The sequence below is a fragment of the Staurois parvus genome, unplaced genomic scaffold (assembly GCF_062004578.1).
Source record: "Staurois parvus isolate SC_StPar_1 unplaced genomic scaffold, SC_StPar_1.0 ptg000235l, whole genome shotgun sequence".
NCBI lineage: Eukaryota > Metazoa > Chordata > Amphibia > Anura > Ranidae > Staurois > Staurois parvus.
In genome coordinates this window covers 2,800,149-2,819,152 of record NW_028318031.1, presented here as the reverse complement: position 1 = coordinate 2,819,152, position 19,004 = coordinate 2,800,149, and the positions used below count along the sequence as shown (strand labels likewise).

The window sequence follows — 19,004 nt, the reverse complement described above, 5'->3', positions numbered from 1 at the left end:
TCTCATTCTATATGTATAGATAATACATGATTTCACTTCTCTTGTTTTGTATGGTTGGTGTAATTCTCAGTATCTTGCCTCTTTCTGTATGCATAGAATGTATAGACAATGCATTGTACTTACGGTACCACATGCTCATGGAGGGCGGTGTTTACCAGCAAGGGGATGCACAGGTGTTCCACGGATCCCCATGATGGCTATCCCATTGCTGTCAATTGGAATGCAGCAGCTGTATGGACACTGTTGCAGCCCCCAATGTGACATCCATGTGGGTGTACGGTTATGTACGCTCATAGTGAATGGGGCTCATAGTCAGTATAGTTTCCTGTTCTGCAAAAATGGATGATGCATAGTACCACTTCTCTTTCTCTATATGCTGTGAAAAAATGTCTTCTTATGTGTGAAGATTGCACAGTACTGCTTCCCTTATATTATGGAAGGAATTCTCGATGTCTCTTATTATTTACTACCTGAAGGGTACTTTACAGCTTTCTGTATCTACTCAGTCTCCTTTTCTTACTGTACACATTACAAGTATGCCCCTTACACAGTTTAGCTACACATTATGCACTGCAGCTTACCATCCTACTTTACTTTCTCTTCACCTACAGACTGTGTTTCCAAGTTGATACCTCCAATGTGGGATGTTTCAAGCAAAAATAGACATGTAACCTCACTTTTCTACTTTACTGAGAAATCCCAGTTTATTTAAGTTTGCATTTTACCAAATTTGGCCCTTTAGGGACACAGGTGTCCTCTCTTCCAGTGTAGAAATGCAAAAATATAATAAGGAGAGGATAGAAAAATCAGGTACAGTGCTGCAAATGCAGACACACATACATTATTTCTATATACAAGGTCATTTGGTATCCACAGTGTGAACGTTAATACAGAGATAGGGCCAAAGAAGACCAGGATTAAAGTAATACTAAACCCAGGATCCTGCATTCACTATATCTGGTCTCACACAGTACACACAACATGGAAATGCAATTATTTTAGTAAATATAAACTGCTAAATACCTTTTCTCATCAGTAGTTAGAGCAGTCTTGTGACTTCAGCAGAGCACTGGTTAAAGCTTGTAGGAAGAGTTTTTCTTCTGTTCTAGGAGGATGCAAAACCTCTGACCCTCTATGTGGACAGTGCTGATTGGTCCTGTGCTGATCACGTGCACCCTCTCAGGAAAAAAACAAAACAAACTGAGCATGTGCATGTGACCATGGGTTCAGTCTTTGTCAGGTGGTCATTTCAACAAGAGGAGAAGCAGAGAAGTCAGGATCAAACATCCTTTTTACACAATGCAGAGGATTAACCCCTTAGGTTCCACAGTGAGTATAACAAGCATGCTTTACTGCATATACAGACTGATTTTACTGTTTTGGGTTTAGTGACACTTTAAAGCGGACTTTTAAAAAAAAACCTATAGGGAGGGGAAAAGTATGAGATCACCCCCTGCAGTATGGAAGCTGGAAGTAGGGTAAATATATGTATTAACAATTTATTTCCCTATATTCTCTTGTAACTAAAAACTGCTATTTCATTTGGGGGAGGGTTCTTGATATATTAGGCATACTTTGCATTTTTATGGGTTCGTTTAAAGGGACACTGCCACCGTATCCACAAAGAGCAAGATGACAGGGTCTCTACCAGGATAATCCTCTTATACTCCGCTTACCTATGCTCACTTGCAATACAGTGGATATAAAAAGTCTACACCCCTGTTAAAATGTTAGGTTTCTGTGATGTAAAAAAAATGAGACAAAGATAAATCATTTCAAACTGAAATCTTTTAGGTGGAGGGAAGTAAAAATAAAAAAAAGTAAAATAGTATGGTTGCATAAGTGTGCACACCCTTAAACTAATAGTTTGTTGAAGCACCTTTTGATTTTATTACAGTACTCAGTCTTTTTGGCTATGAGTCTATCAGCAGGGCACATCTTGACTTGGCAATATTTGCCCACTCTCCTTGCAAAAACACTCCAAATCTATCAAATTGTGACGGCATCTCCTGTGCACAGCCCTTTTCAGATCACCCCGCAGATTTTCCAACAAATTCAGGTCTGGGCTCTGGCTGGGCCATTCCAAAACTTTAATCTTCTTCTGGTGAAGCCATTCCTTTGTTGATTTGGATGTATGCTTTGGGTCATTGTCATGCTGAAAAATGAAGTTCCTCTTCATGTTCAGCTTTCTAGCAGAAGCCTGAAGGTTTTGTGCCAATATTAACTGGTAGTTGGAACTGTTCATAATTCCCTCTACCTTGACTAAGGCCCCAGTTCCAACTGAAGAAGAACAGGCTCAAAGCATGATGCTGCCACCAACAGGCTTCACTGTGGGTATGGTGTTCTTTTGGTGATGTGCAGTGCTGTTTTTTAGCCAAACATATCTTTTGGAATTATGGCCAAAAAGTTCAACCTTGGTTTCATCAGACCATAACACATTTTCTCACATGCTTTTGGGAGACTTCAGATGTGTTTTTGCAAAATTTAGCCGGGCTTGGATGTTTTTCTTCGTAAGAAAAGGCTTCCATCTTGCCACTCTACCCCATAACCCAAATATATGAAGAATACAGGAGATTGTTGTCACATGTACTACACAGCCAGTACTTGCCAGATATTCCTGCAGCTCCTTTAATGTTGCTGTAGGCCTCTTGGCAGCCTCCCAGACCAGTTTTTTTCTTGTCTTTTCATCAATTTTGGAAGGACGTCCAGTTCTTGGTAGTGTCACTTTTGCGCCATATTTTCCCCACTTGATGATGACTGTCTTCACTGTGTTCCATGGTATATGATGCTTTGGAAGCTCTCTGCGAACCATGGCTTTTGCTGTAGGATGCAACCTACTAGATCTGGAAAAACCTACTAGAACAGCTGAATTTTATTTGGGATTAATCAGAGGCACTTTAAATGATGGCAGGTGTGTACTGACTCCAATTTAACATGATTTTGAATGTGATTGCTTAATTCTGAGTACAGCTACATCCCCAGTTATAAGAGGGTGTGCACACTTATGCAACCACATTATTTTCATTTTTTTATGTTTGCTACCCCCCCCAAAAAAGATTTCAGTTTGTTTTTCAATTGAGTTGTACAGCAAAGGTGGAAAAACTTCTGAAATGATTTATCTTTGCCTCAGTTTTTTACATCACAGAAACCTGACATTTTAACAGGGGTGTGTAGACTTTTTATATCCATTGTACCTTGCCCCTCTGCAGCTGACAAGAATACCCAGCACTTCCAAGTATGGAGAAGAATTTGGCCTGCTTACGGTGCCTGGGTCTAGCAGACAATCGCTGGGTTGACACAGATGATCTCAGTGCCATCTACAGAGCAGCAAGGAGCTGCAAGGAGAGCATGTGAGGTGAGTATTAGGGAGTTGCTGAATGAGCTTTCCAGAGAAACTTGCATGGGCAAGGTGACATTGGGGTTGATGTATTAAAGGCAAATAGGCTGTGCACTGAAAGTGCAGTTGCTCTAGATCTGAGGGGAATATGCAAGGAAAATAAAAAATAGCATCGTTGCTTGCACATGATTAGATGTTTTCCTTGCATTTCCCTTCAGATCTAGAGCAACTGTACTTCAGTGCACAGCCTATTTGCCTTTAGTAAATCAATTCCACTGGTTGGTTAATTGGCCTCTGTCTAATCTGCCTCTAGTATGTGTATGTATGCATGTGGGACAGGGACCTTAGATTGTAAGCTCCCAGAGGGCAGGGACTATTTTGAATGCATTAATTGTCAGAGCTATATAAATACGTGTAATATATAAAAAGTAAATAAATAGTACATTTTGTTCTTCTGCAGCTTCTTTGTGGCCACTTCATGCCTGCATGCATGCTCACCAGCATAGGCTGTATGGCAAATCTTAGGGCATTTTTCCTGATAGTCACAACTGTGGACCATACTTATAGTTAAACATTAAAGCCTAAATGAGATTTTAGTGATTGGATCTACATAAACTTCTAAGCTGAACTTCAGTTAGCTACAGGTTAAACTCAAAAATTAGAATATCGTGCAAAAGTTCATTTATTTCAGTGATGCAACTTAAAAGGTGAAACTAATATATGAGATAGACTCGTTACATGCAAAGCAAGATAGTTCAAGCCGTGATTTGTCATAATTGTGATGATTATGGCTTACAGCTCATGAAAACCCCAAATCCACAATCTCAGAAAATTAGAATATTGTGAAAAGGTGCAATATTCTAGGCTCAATATTCTAGGGAGCCATGTCATCTGCTGGTGTTGGTCCACTGTGCTTCATTAAGTCCAGGGTCAACACAGCCGTCTACCAGGAGATTTTGGAGCAATTCATGCTTCCTTCCACAGACAAGCTTTATGGGGATGCTGACTTCATTTTCCAGCAGGACTTGGCACCTGCCCACACTGCCAAAAGCACCAAAACCTGGTTCAATGACCGTGGGATTACTGTGCTTGATTGGCCAGCAAACTCACCTGACCTGAACCCCATAGAGAATCTATGGGGCATTGCCAATAGAAAGATATAGATATATGAGAGACATGAAGAAAAATATATCAAATTTGTGTTGTTCCTCTAAAAAAATTGAAGAAAAGTGAATATTAGACTGTTCAAAAAAAAACAGCAGTGTTTGTATTCTTCTTTACAAACTCAAACATTCACTATTTAAACTGAAAAATGTTTGAAGATTTTGCTTTCCTTTGGATCACTTAATTAATATTTAGTTGTATAAGCACTGTTTCTGAGAACTGCTGTACATCTGTGTTGCATGGAGTCAACCAACGTCTGGCACCTGTGAACAGGTATTCCAGCCCAGGATGATTGGACTACATTATTATTATTATTATTATTATACAGTATTTATAAAGTGCCAATAGTTCACTCAGCGCTGTACATTACAAAGGGGGACAGAACATGTGACAGAACAATACCAATACAATGCAAAACATGAGGGGATTGAGGGCCCTGCTCTTTCGAGCTTACAATCTAGGAATTCCACAGTTCTTCTCTATTTCTTGGTTTTGCCTCAGAAACTGCATTTTTGATGTCACCCCGCAAGTTTTCTATTGGATTAAGATCCGGGGATTGGGCTGGCCACTCCATAACGTCAATCTTGTTGGTTTGGAACCAAGATGTTGCACGTTTACTGGTGTGTTTGGGGTCGTTGTCTTGTTGGAACACCCATTTCAAGGACATTTCCTCTTCAGCATAAGGCAGCATGACCTCTTCAAGTATTCTGATGTATTCAAACTGATCCATGATCCGTTACATGCAAAGCAAGATAGTTCAAGCCGTGATTTGTCATAATTGTGATGATTATGGCTTACAGCTCATGAAAACCCCAAATCCACAATCTCAGAAAATTAGAATATTGTGAAAAGGTGCAATATTCTAGGCTCAATATTCTAGGGAGTCATGTCATCTGCTGGTGTTGGTCCACTGTGCTTCATTAAGTCCAGGGTCAACAGGAGATTTTGGATCAATTCATGCTTCCTTCCACAGACAAGCTTTATGGAGATGCAGACTTCATTTTCCAGCAGGACGTGGCACCTGCCCACACTGTCAAAAGCACCAAAACCTGGTTCAATGACCATGGGATTACTGTGCTTGATTGGCCAGCAAACTCACCTGACCTGAACCCCATAGAGAATCTATGGGGCATTGCCAATAGAAAGATGAGAGACATGAGACTGAACAATGCAGAAGAGCTGAAGGCCGCTATTGAAGCATCCTGGTCTTCCATAACACCTCAGCAGTGCCACGGGCTGATAGCTTCCATGCCACGTCGCATTGAGGCAGTAATTGCTGCAAAAGGGGCCCAAACCAAGTACTGAGTAAATATGCATGCTTATACTTTTCAGAGGTCTGATACTGTTCTACGTACAATCCTTGTTTTATTGATTGCATGTAATATTCTAATTTTCTGAGATTGTGGATTTGGGGCTTTCATGAGCTGTAAGCCATAATCATCACAATTATGACAAATCACGGCTTGAACTATCTTGCTTTGCATGTAATGAGTCTATCTCATATATTAGTTTCACCTGTTAAGTTGCATTGCTGAAATAAATGAATTTTTCACGATATTCTAATTTTTCGAGTTTCACTTGTATAAATAAATCCGTTAGAGTACCCTCCTGTACCTTGCCTCTGGTCCTGGTATGGATGACCACTCCAACGAAGCCATTCCATTTCTCTGGTCATGTGACTGCCATCCCACCGATGTCATGAGATATAATGCAGCACCAGCAGCCAGCACTGGTCCTGATTTATACCTGATGATGTTGAGGGCGCAGGGGCTGGAATGGGAGTACCAGCATGGGGCCAACGATTAAGATAAATATTCCTCCTATATTTCCTAGATTAAATAAGCATGCATTAAATCACAAATATAGTATGCGTGTGTGTTTGGGGGGGGGGGCTAATTAATATTTTTATAGTTGACTGTGGTTAAAGCAGTTGCACACCTCTGATATGAAACATGAACAAAGAATATCCTTCTGTAGTGTTTACTTGTCTTAAGTGCCATTTCTCTCTGCTGCCTCATTCCTCTGCTATCTGCATAAATCACTTCTAACAGGTTTTCCCGACACCAAAAGAAAAAAGGTGATAAGGAGGGAGCTCCAGCACACTGTAATTGACAGCCTCAGCTCTGTTTCTGTATGCTCTGAGGGGGGGGGGGGGGGTCATTTCCCTCCAATCAGCTCTCATTGGGCTCTGCTATGTTAACCTCAGACAAGCTGCATAAATTCTTCAATTTGAACAGCTGTAGAGAACAGAGGCTCCAGACTAACAGATACAACTTGTGTAGAAGGATTTGTTTCATCTCTGTGTATCACCTGAGGCCAGTCACTTCACTTTAGTACACAGGTGATTTCACTCTGCCTATAAATTACAAAAACTGCTAGAGATGCCCTGTGATAATATAATTACAATAAAATGTTGGTGTCTCCCATTCTTTTTGGCCCCATTCTTAATGCATTTTAACTGAAAAAAAACACATTTAGTTTTTATTACAAAGGAGAAGAAACTTGATTTTAATTTGTAGAAATATTCCCTGTACATTTCTACTGTCAGTTCTGCAGGTTTTGTTATATGCCTGTAGTACATTTGAACAAGAGACTGAAGATCGGGAAAGGATTTCCTTCTTCTAAGGGTTAAGTCCAGGACAAATGTGACAGTCATGGCTGTGATGTATTGATTTTTACTGATATCATTTGTGAGGTCAGATATCTATCCCGGGAATGAGGTTAAGGATGATGTCCCTTCCAATCATCATAAATGTCACATAGTGGGCTTACTGGAATTAGCAGAAGGGAAGTTCTTCCCGGGTGAGAGCTGTTCTTTATGAAACACATGATATAATGGAAACACATGCTCCTTTGCATTTAGCAGTGACAGACAGATACGTATATGTACTGTATCTTTATGCAGTTTTACAGGTTTACATTTGTAACAATAATTCTACAAACAGCATTTTTACTACCGTATTCACCAACGAAAGTTTTAAGGTACTGTACAAGTCATGCAGTATATGTCATCAGTGAAGCTTCATATAGAAGGTAACTGGACTGATTGTTATCAGCATGTTTATGTTGCCTATATGTGGCAATACAATTTCCCTTTTATTTTCAAACCTACTAAGTTGATTGGTCAATGGGACTACACAGATGATTCTTGTTTCAATCCAACTCATAAATGAGGCCCACTCCCATTTCAGTGTAAAATAGGATTTACAGATGACAGGCATTACAGGAATATCTTTGAAACCTGTTGTGTATATAATATTTGAATAATTAAATGCTCACCATGCCAGTAATATGAAAAATAGTTTTCCCTATAACCTACTCATCAGACGGTCAGAAGTTGCTGAAAATATCTGCCAATTTAATAGACTTCCCAGAAAGCTCTAATTTTCTAATGCAGCATAAAATGAAAATGGAATTTGTGCGGTTCTTTGGTAGGTCACAAAAACCTAACCTGCGATTGGTGTCCAAATAGTGCAGCGTGTAAGTCTGTATATTTCACTGAGCAGCATGCAAAGGAAGGTGAAGTGAAGTTAGGGCTCGGGCTCATCTCTGCTGGGTCCAGGAAGGAAGAAGGGAGGGGGATAGTTTGAAAGAGCCAACTGTGAGGGGGGTTCTGGCAAGCTCTGCGAAGGTCACAGCGACCTTCAGAATCACTTTATAGATTATCTTTTTTTCATACTGTATAATTTGTTCTAATGTCTTGGCTCACTTCCCTCATAAGCACAGGCCAAGTGGTAGAGAAGTAGAAGCAGAAATGAATTTCAGAACGGTGAGAGAAATGATGGGAGAGAGCAACAAATAAAGACTGCAATGGATCATACATGCAACACACATATGTCAGAACACTGCACCATGGAGAAACATTGAAATTAGAAGAATTCCTATCATGTATTTGACTTTTCCAAAATAGAGGTGCACCAATGGTGACATTATCATTTAAAGAACTGATTAGAGCAAGTGATAGGAACCTCACACAACTGCGCTACTTACCTTTTCCTTTAGTAATACTGACTTTTAAGTACTATTACTGACATAGATACCTATATTTATTTATTAAATTTATTTCAGGTACTTATATACTGCCATCAATTTACGCAGCACTTTACATATACAGTTGTGTTCAAAATATTAGCAGTGTGTTGAAAAAAGTGAATAAAGCTCAAAATCCTTCTAATAGCTTTTATTTCCATACACACAAATGCATTGGGAACGCTACACATTCGATTCCAAATCAAAACATGAAGAAAAATATATCAAATTTGTGTTGTTCCTCTAAAAAAATTGAAGAAAAGTGAATATTAGACTGTTCAAAAAAATAGCAGTGTTTGTATTCTTCTTTACAAACTCAAACATTCACTATATAAACTGAAAAATGTTTGAAGATTTTGCTTTCCTTTGAATCACTTAATGAATATTTAGTTGTATAAGCACTGTTTCTGAGAACTGCTGTACATCTGTGTTGCATGGAGTCAACCAACTTCTGGCACCTGTGAACAGGTATTCCAGCCCAGGATGATTGGACTACATTCCACAGTTCTTCTCTATTTCTTGGTTTTGCCTCAGAAACTGCATTTTTGATGTCACCATGCAAGTTTTCTATTGGATTAAGATACGGGGATTGGGCTGGCCACTCCATAACGTCAATCTTGTTGGTTTGGAACCAAGATGTTGCACGTTTACTGGTGTGTTTGGGGTCGTTGTCTTGTTGGAACACCCATTTCAAGGGCATTTCCTCTTCAGCATAAGGCAGCATGACCTCTTCAAGTATTCTGATGTATTCAAACTGATCCATGATCCCTGGTATGCGATAAATAGGCCCAACACCGTAGTATGAGAAACATCCCCATATCATGATGCTTGTGCAACCATGCTTCACTGTCTTCACATTGTACTGTGGCTCGAATTCAGTGTTTGGGGGTCGCCTGACAAACTGTCTCCGGCCACTAGACCCAAAAAGAACAATCTTACTTTCATCAGTCCACAAAATGTTGCGCCATTTCTCTTTAGGCCAGTCAATGTGTTCATTGGCAAATTGTAACCTCTTCAGCACGTCTTTTTTTCAACAGTGGGACTTTGCGGGGGCTTCTTGCAGATAGCTTGGCTTCACATAGGCATCTTCTAATTGTAACAGTACTCACAGGTAACTTTAGACCTTCTTTGATCTTCCTGGAGCTGATTGTTGGCTGAGTCCTTGCCATTTTGGCTATTCTTCTATCCATTCGAATGGTAGTTTTTCACTTTCTTCCACGTCTTTCAGGTTTTAGTTGCCATTTTAAAGCATTTGCGATCATTTTAGCTGAGCAACCTATCATTTTCTGCACTTCTTTATATGTTTTCCCCTCTCCAATCAACTTTTTAATCAAGGTACGCTGTTCTTCTGAACAATGTCTGGAATGACCCATTTTCCTCAGAATTTCAGAGAGAAATGCACTGTAACCAGCATGTACATTTGCTGCCTTCCTTCCTTAAATAAGGGCAATAATTGCCACCTGTTTTTCAAAGAATGAATGACCTCACTAATAGAACTCCACACTGCTATTATTTTGAACATGCCCCTTTCAATTAGTGATTCAATTACACAGAATCAGCAGCATGCATGTCATGACTGTTGGGTCTGTTGGATTTCTATTACTCTATTACACCTGCTAGTAAATTATTTGCCATGTAGAAATATAATTTCTACCAAAAACAGTGATTGATCAGGCTAGTGATGTCTGACTGCTATTATTTTGAACACAACTGTATATATTGTACATTCACATCAGTCCCTAACCCTCAAGGGGTGTGCAATCTAAGGTCCCTAACTTACATTCATACATACACATACATACTAGGGCCAATTTAGACATGAGCCAATTAACCTACCAGCATGTCTTTGGAGTGTGGGAGGAAACCGGAGTACTTAGAGCAAACCCACGCAGGCACAGGGAGAACATGCAAACTCCAGGCAGGAGGAGCCATGGCTGGGATTCGAACCAACGACCCTAGTACTGCCAGACAGAAGTGCTAACCATTTAGCCACTGTGCTGCCCTGATATATATAAAGGGATTCTCTGGGCCACCTTATATCTACTCCCTCTACCAGTATATCATAACCCAGTAGAAACTGTAAAGCAGCCTTAACGTATTTGCTGATTGAAATTTTCATTGGCCTCTAGGAATTGGGTAATATTCCATCTCCTGGTCATATGGATCTCCCTGAACAACCAGTAATTGCTTGACATGAGGTTATTTACTTTATGGTCTATTTATAACAGGTCAAAAATTACATTATGTTGTTTTTAGGGCATTATTGATCTCTACAATGTTCAAAAAAGATAATGCTGGAGTCCATACATAATCTGCAGACTTTATTTATTGAAACTCAAGTGGTCCAGTTTACAACAGAAATCTAACCTGTTTCAGCTTATGAAGCCTTACTCATCACAATCACAACTTTGTAAGCCAAAACATGTTAGCCATCTGAAACTTTGCAGAATATGTATGGAAGTATGGAATTCAACACTGACTTTTTCTGGTACCAAAAATAAAAAACTTTATGGCAACAGTAATTAACAGACATAATTAGATGAATATGGTTACAGGGTGATTAAGAATTTAAAGTGGTTCTAAAGCCTAAACATTTTTTAGCTTAGCGCATTCCTTGCATTAAGGTAAAAATGTTTAGGCATTGATTTTGGCCCCACATCCCCACTTATACTTACCCAAGCCCACATTCGATCCAGTGCGGTGCATGTCTGCAGCTTTTCTCTCCCCTCACTTCTGTGTCTCGCTGGTGTACCAGGGGCCATTGGCTCCCAGTGCTGTCATTTAAAGCCAGTGGTGAGGGAGCAAGGGGGCAGTGCCAAGTCCCACTGTCTGTGTCAAGGATTGCAGCAGCAGGGCTTGGGAGCAAGCACACACAAGTGCTCCCATGGGAAGCAGCTTCCCATGGGGGTACCGAACTGAAAAGAGGAGCCAAGAGTGCCGGTGGGGGACCCAAGAAGAGGAGGTTCGGGGCCACTCTGTGCAATTCCATTACTCATTGTTCATGAGTAACAGGAAAGAAAAGGAAAAAGGAAAGGAGAAAAATGCAGAAAGTAAGGAGGTCTACTACAGGGGCTATTTCGACACACCCACAGCAGGGAGGCGAGTAGATGAGTAGAAAGTCTCCTCCCAGGTCATAGTTGGGCTAGTTACTGAGTCAATGTTGACTTTTTCAGGCACCAAGGGGATGGAGCTGACAGGAGGCAAGCTGTGAGAATGACACTTGCAGCATCACAATATTAGCCAAGAGGTAGAGCTAAGATCATTTGGTGAGATCTCTAAAACGTTGTCTATTTATGACATTGTTCTCTGTAATGTCTACATGATTTGTTTAAAAGTTAATTTGTTACAAGGTAAATAGAATTCCAAATGTCAAAGTGTAATATAACAAGATGGTGCAATCCAGGCATATAAGTTGAAAAATGCTGAAATAAGACAAACATACCCTCCTTGAAAAAAGCCTAGTTGGTATAATAATAGCATATTTTGCTTTATTTTGTCTATTGCAAACATACTTTTACACAGAAGTGTTATGGCTGGATATACTGTACATGTGCAGCATTCAAAATACAACTCAATGTATTAAGTGTGTTGAACATTCTTTGGACAAGTGTCTTCCCTTCCTGTGGTTTTTCTATAAGACTTTCTGTCTGGACACTAACTTTAATATCCGAGCTTCTTTTTAAGGTTCCATTTTTTTTTTCTATTGCTGCCGGTAATTTCTTTTTCAAACCGCTGCTGTTCCTGACTCCCTGCTGACTGCAAAGCATTCTGGGTCAATTAGGCAGCAGCAGGAAAATATGAGAAGTAGCAGCAGGAAAAGGAAATGAGCATCCCAAATTTCATCCTTAAAACTATTTGTTCTGAGAAAGTTTGATGTGGAATGTGTGACATTTCAATTATAGTCACAGTTTTTTCATGTTTTTTTTCTGTTGTTGATTTGTTTAAAATTGAATTTTATTTGAAACTTTTTTTTTTTTGGAGGAAAAGATAGAACCCCTGTTGGATTTTTTCTTATTTCTGTTTATGTTGAGGAAATGTCTTCTCATTTCCTATACAAGATGTTTTCTGGGTGTTTTTTTCTCACCGCCTGGTCCAATTTAACCACTTTCTGTACCTGTAGGGATGAGGACACAGAGAGCAGTAAAAACCTTAAAGAGGTTTTAACCCATCCCACCCTTAAAAAAATACATTTGAAAAATAATAGAGGCACTGATTCTGCTCTCCTGACAGAAGCTTTAAAGCCTCATTCCAGAAACATTTCTGGTGTCCTGCTCTAAATTCTGCTAACAGAAATTCCTAACACCAACTGAGATGAGATTACATAGTAATATTCAGTAAATCTATTGTAAATACTTAGTAGCCAGGACTGGAAATGTACATTGTACATGTAAACGTGCCTAATACTCTTAGCAGGGTAATCAACACTTCTTAAATTATGTGGGGATGTTACTAGTGTGATTTACAACTACAAACCCTTGTGTGCACCTGAGTCTTTGAGCAGGTTGAGTGCTTAAGCTATACATCAGTAGAATTTAGTTTGAAGATTTTCATTTTCAGAATATTTGTTCAATTTTGTAGTGGTTAGCGGGGTCAAATTGATGTTCATAGTGACGAGAAAATGCAAAGGAGCATGATTGAGGTATTTTCTTAAACGAACAAAATTGTAACTGTGAATGTGAATTTTGTCCTGGAAAAATCATACATATTATTATAAAATCTGTTGACTGGCTTTCCACCCAAGTAGCAGGTCTGGATAAAAAAAGGGCTCCCAAACAAATATACAGTATCTCACATAAGTGAGTACACCCCTCACATTTTTGTAAATATTTTATTCTGTCTTTACATGTGACAACCAGGGGCGGACTGACAACTCATGGGGCCCCCGGGCAATAGGGGATCATGGTGCCCCTGTTTCCTTGCCCAAACTCAAAAAAGCCTATGAAAATGGTACCAGGGGTATTTCATTGGGCCCCCTACTGACCCCAGGCCTTCGGGCAGTGCCCGAGTTTCCAAATGGTCAGTCTGCCCCTGGTGACAACACTGAAGAAATGACACTTTGCTACAATGTAAAGTAGTGAGTGTACAGCTTTTATAACAGTTTAAATTTGATGTCCCCTCAAAATAACTCAACACAGCCATGTCTAAACCTCTGACAACAAAATTGAGTACACCCCTAAGTGAAAATGTCCAAATTGGGCCCAAAGTGCCAATATTTTGTGTGGCCGCCATTATTTTCCAGCACTGCCTTAACCCTCTTGGGCATGGAGTTCACCAGAGCTTCACAGGTTGCCACTGGAGTCCTCTTCCACTCCTCCATGAAGACATCACGGAGCTGGTGGGTGTTAGAGACCTTGCGCTCCTCCACCTTCCATTTGAGGATGCCCCACAGATGCTCAATAGTCTTTAGGTTTGGAGACAAGCTTGGCCAGTCCATCACCTTTAATTTCAGCTTCTCTAGCAAGGCAGTGGTCGTCTTGGAGGTGTGTTTGGGGTCGTTATCATGTTGGAATATTGCCCTGCGACCCAGTCTCTGAAGGGAGGGGATCATGCTCTGTTTCAGCATGTCACAGTACATGTTGGCATTCATGGTTCCCTCAATGAACTGTAGCTCCCCAGCGCCAGCAGCACTCATGCAGCCCCAGACCATGACACTACCACCACCATGCTTGACTGTAGGCAAGACACACTTGTCTTTGTACTCCTCACCTGGTTGCTGCCACACATGTTTGACACCTTCTGAATCAAATAAGTTTATCTTGGTCTCATCAAACCACAGGACATGGTTCCAGAAATCCATGTCCTTAGTCTGCTTCTCTTCAGCAAACTGTTTGCGGGCTTTCATATGCATCATCTTTAGAAGAGGCTACCAATTTGATGCAGTGTGCGGCATATGGTCTGAGCACTGATAGGCTGACCCCCCACCCCTTCAACCTCTGCAGCAATGCTGGCAGCACTCATACGTCTGTTGCTCAAAGACAACCTCTGGATATGACACTGAGCACGTGCACTCAACTTCTTTGGTCGACCATGGCGAGGCCTGTTCTGAGTGGAACCTGTCCTGTTAAACTGCTGTATGGTCTTGGCTACCGTGCTACAGCTCAGTTTCAGGGTCTTGGCAATCTTTTTATAGCCTAGGCCATCTTTATATAGAGCAACACTTCTTTTTTTCAGATCCTCGGAGAGTTCTTTGCCATGAGGTGCCATGTTGAACTTCCAGTGACCAGTATGAGAGAAGTGAGAACGATAACACCAAATTTAACACACCTGCTCCCCATTTACACCTGAGACCTTGTAACACAAATGAGTCACATGACACCAGGGAGGGAAAATGACTAATTGGGCCCAATTTGGACATTTTCACTTAGGGGTATACTCACTTTTGTTGCCAGCTGTTTAGACATAAATGGCTGTGTGCTGCGTTATTTTGAGGGGACAGCAAATTTACACTGTTATACAAGCTGTACACTCACTACTTATATTGTAGCAAAGTGTCATTTCTTCAGTGTTGTCACATGTAAAGATAGAATAAAATATTTACAAAAATGTGAGGGGTGTACTCACTTCTGTGAGATACTGTATATTCTTATATAAAAGTGCTGCACACTTTCATTTTTCACATGAACAAGTTTAGGCACTGGTAGCTCGGGAATAATTTTTGTTTGTTTTTCAGAAAAATTAGTTGACTCATGATGCAAGAAAGAATGATTTTTTTTATGAATGTTCAAATGAAAATCTGACTGTATATAGCCAGCTTTAGAGAGGCAGTCTTCTAGGATGTCAGGAGTAGTAGTAACCACAGAACAAGGCACCTCTACTGAAACTTCTTAAGGAGGGGGACTTTGAAGTCATAGATAAATGGACTGGGAACATAGAGTGCAATTAATACACATTTATAGGGATAGTCCTCATCTTCGGTCATATTGATGAACATTTATCGTTGTTTGTTTTATACATTGGATATATTATGCCTTTTATTGTTGAAAATATGTTTATTGTTTCCATATCTGTTATAATTTTTATTGTTCTTGTACCATGGCAAGATTGAACCTCAAATCCCTTGATCTAAGTAAAAACTGTTCCATGGGTAGGCAAAGAGTAAAAGTAATGTTGCCTATAAAAGCGTATAACTAGAACAGCTTAGAAATGTAAAGCATGTGACAGACTTTTCTTCACATTTATCTCTGTAAGAGCTTTCATAAATCCCCAAAGGAAAGACTTGTTCTGGTTATCTCTTGAAAGAAAAGTAATAATAAGCACCTATACTTATGAAAATAATTAAAAGCATATTTTTCATTCATGCATTTACTCAGTTGCTAGAAATAACCCCTTCCTAGGATCTGTATCCAATACTTTTACCAAAAGAGTCACCAGTTCTTTCCATATATAATATTTTTTTTTCTTTATAGATTGACCAAGATGGCCTAACTTTGCCAGAGAGAACTCTGTACTTAGGACAAGACGAAGACAGTGAAAAGGTACAATAGTAAATATTACATTTCAGCTGCAAATTAAAAAAATCCAATTCTATTTCAAATAACTCTGAAAACACATTTCTACATTTCTATTCAAGTTTAATTATTGAATAAACTTGTAAAAATAATGTGATCATTGTAAGTTTGGAGAAAGACGGTTCCATTAGGGAATCAAGTTATAAGTATTAAGCTGTCAGCTAAGATACAAATTTTATTCATTACAAAATTAAATTTAGAAAAAAAATTCATGAAAATGTTAGCTTTCTTAGCAAAGATGTTTAAGAAATTTGTGTTAATATGGTTTCAATTTACAGAATTTATTTTGTATGCACTGTTTGTTCTACATTAAATCTTGCTTTGTTAAACACCGTAGATACTGGCTGCTTACAAGGTTTTCATGCAGAAGATCCTCAGTCTCTTAGGAGTGGAAGATATAGAAAAAAAAGCACAGGAAATTCTGCAACTGGAGCAGGATCTGGCCAATGTAAGTGTTGCCTATTTAATTAATGTCCTATATGATTTGTTGTCAGCTCCCTTGCAAAATAGTAACATTTCTTTTCATCTTGCATTAGATCACAATTTCAGAATTTGATGACATCAGACGTGACGTCAGTACCATGTACAGCAAGGTTACTATATCTCAACTGCAGCAAATTGCCCCAGATGTAAGATCTCTTAATGCCTAATACATACATAATATAATAGAAAATAATGAAGATCAATGTATGCTTTTTAAAGAAAAGACAATTTAGATTTGTCAGATGGCAAACAAAAGACTGAATGTGATAATAGTGCAGAGCAAATTTTTGCTTAGAATGGTGTGGTTAGATTGCCATACATAGAACTCCAATGGATAATGAAATGTTTTTATAGAGTTTGTCTAGCTAACAGTTGTGTTTAATTTTGAATAAATTAGGGAAAGCCTGGAGGTTCTGTCAGATTTTTATTGTTGTTTATAACCCTACTCTGTATGAAATTTGGCACTGGGGCCCAAATGATGGAAAACTAAAGTGTAACTAGAACGTGAGGTGAGTTCATCCAAAGGGTTGTATCTCTAGAACAGGAAGTGACAGGATAGCTCCCTGACATGGTACAGAAATCAAATAAAAAATTATTCAAAATTTCTAAAAAATTAAGTTAGGTACTTTAGAGTTATGGAGCCTTTCAGACATCTCCAGTTCTTTTAGGCAAATGTTTTTTATTTTTCCATAGTCCTGGTAGAGAGCGAAAAATATCTAACCAGTGCTTGTTCGTTGGACTGTAAGGGATAACAATAATATTGGATGGAGCGGAAGCCCCCAAAAAACATAAACAAAATGTCAGAGCAGAAGAAGGATTGGCTAAGAAGCCACTAAACAGAGCTCGCTCTCAAAGCATAAAACACACAAAAAGCCTTGGCAACCTTACAAACCCCTAAACAAAATGTGACAATTTATTTTAAAATTCTCATTTTTCCAGATTGGGTTCTGTAAATTCATACACATATTTCACCTCTTCTGCCAGTTGCCTAAACAAAGAGCAAGTTACAGGATATGAAAAATCAAAACCCGATCAACTACATTAAATACCACTACGTGAATTCTTCATTTGCTAATATTTTGGTGAAACCAAATCAGCATATTACTCATTCTAATCTATCATTCACATTGTTAGCAACATTATTATTATTATTATTATACAGTATTTATATAGCGCCAACAGTTTGCTCAGCAAACATACTACATTATAATGGGAGACAGTACACGAGACAGTACAATAACAATACAGTACAATACACAAGGGGTTGAAGGGCCCTGCTCCTTGGAGATTACAATCTAGGAGGGAGGGGATAGTGGTACAGGAGGAAATAGCTGTGGGGGATGGAGTGGTGAGAAGAGCGGAGAAGATCGGCAAATAGGTGAGGGCGGGGTAGACTTCTCTGAAGAGATGGGTTTTCAGGGTGCGCCTAAAGGTGAGGAGGGAAGATGACAATCTGATGGATTGGGGTAGTGAGTTCCAGCGGATGGGGAAAGCCCTGGAAAAGTCCTGGAGACGGGCATGGGAGGAGGAGACCAGGGAACTAGAGAGTAGGAGGTCTTGTGAGGAGCAGAGGGTACGTTTTGGGTGGTATATGGATATCAGGTCAGTGATGTAGTTTGATGCAGTGTTATGGACAGCTTTGTATGTCAATGTTAGTAATTTGAATTTTATGTGTTGGGCAATTGGAAGCCAGTGGAGGGATTGGCAGAGGGGGTGGCGGATACGGAGCGGTTAGTAAGGTGGATGAGTCTGGCCGCAGAATTCAGGATAGACTGAAGCGGGGATAGCCTGTGATGAGGTAAGCCGGTGAGGAGGGAGTTACAGTAGTCAAGGCGTGATATAATAAGGGAATTAATGATTTGCTTTGTAGTTTCTGAGGTTAGGAACGGACGTATTTTGGAGATGTTGCAGAGGTGGAGTCTACATGAGTTTGTCAGCGATTGGACCTGGTGCTGGAAGGACAGATTGGAGTCTAGAATGACACCTAGTACTCTGGCTTGCGGGGTGGGACTGATGGAGGCGGTGTTGGTCGTGATGGAGAAGTCAGGGTGGGGGGGCGCAGGCTGGGGGGAAAACTAGGAGCTCAGTTTTGGACAGGTTTAATTTGAGGAAGTGGAGTGACATCCAATCTGATATGTCGATCAATAGGCTAGTGATTCGGGCGGAGACTGAAGGGGTGAGGCGAGGGGTAGAGAGATAGATTTGCATGTCATTGGCATAGAGATGGTAGTTGAAGCCATGGGAGCAACATTATTTATACTATGTATACCACTTTTATTTCGTTATACATCTAAATCCATTTTAACCAATTTGCTGGATTTTTATTTTCACTCTTAAACGCAAAATGTTTAAGTCCTATTCTGTGTCAGAGAAAGGTGACAAAACAACAACTTCAATACTTCACATGCAAGAAGTATAGTATAGCCAGATGTATGGATTCTATAGAGTTCCAGATAAAAGTGATGTTTCACGGCAAGAAAACA

The 19,004-nt window shown here is 39.7% G+C and overlaps 1 protein-coding gene across 2 annotated transcripts in view; it reads left to right on the top strand.

Moving 5' to 3' along the window:
* Positions 1 to 19,004, top strand: part of ECEL1 (endothelin converting enzyme like 1) — a 144,504-nt gene that overhangs the window by 59,608 nt on the left and 65,892 nt on the right. For both annotated transcript variants that reach the window (XM_089680092.1, XM_089680093.1), the window contains 3 exons: positions 15,937 to 16,005; positions 16,376 to 16,486; positions 16,575 to 16,667. In XM_089680092.1, the coding sequence (XP_089536218.1) occupies positions 15,937 to 16,005; positions 16,376 to 16,486; positions 16,575 to 16,667 (273 nt within the window). The remainder of the gene's footprint in view (positions 1 to 15,936; positions 16,006 to 16,375; positions 16,487 to 16,574; positions 16,668 to 19,004) is intronic.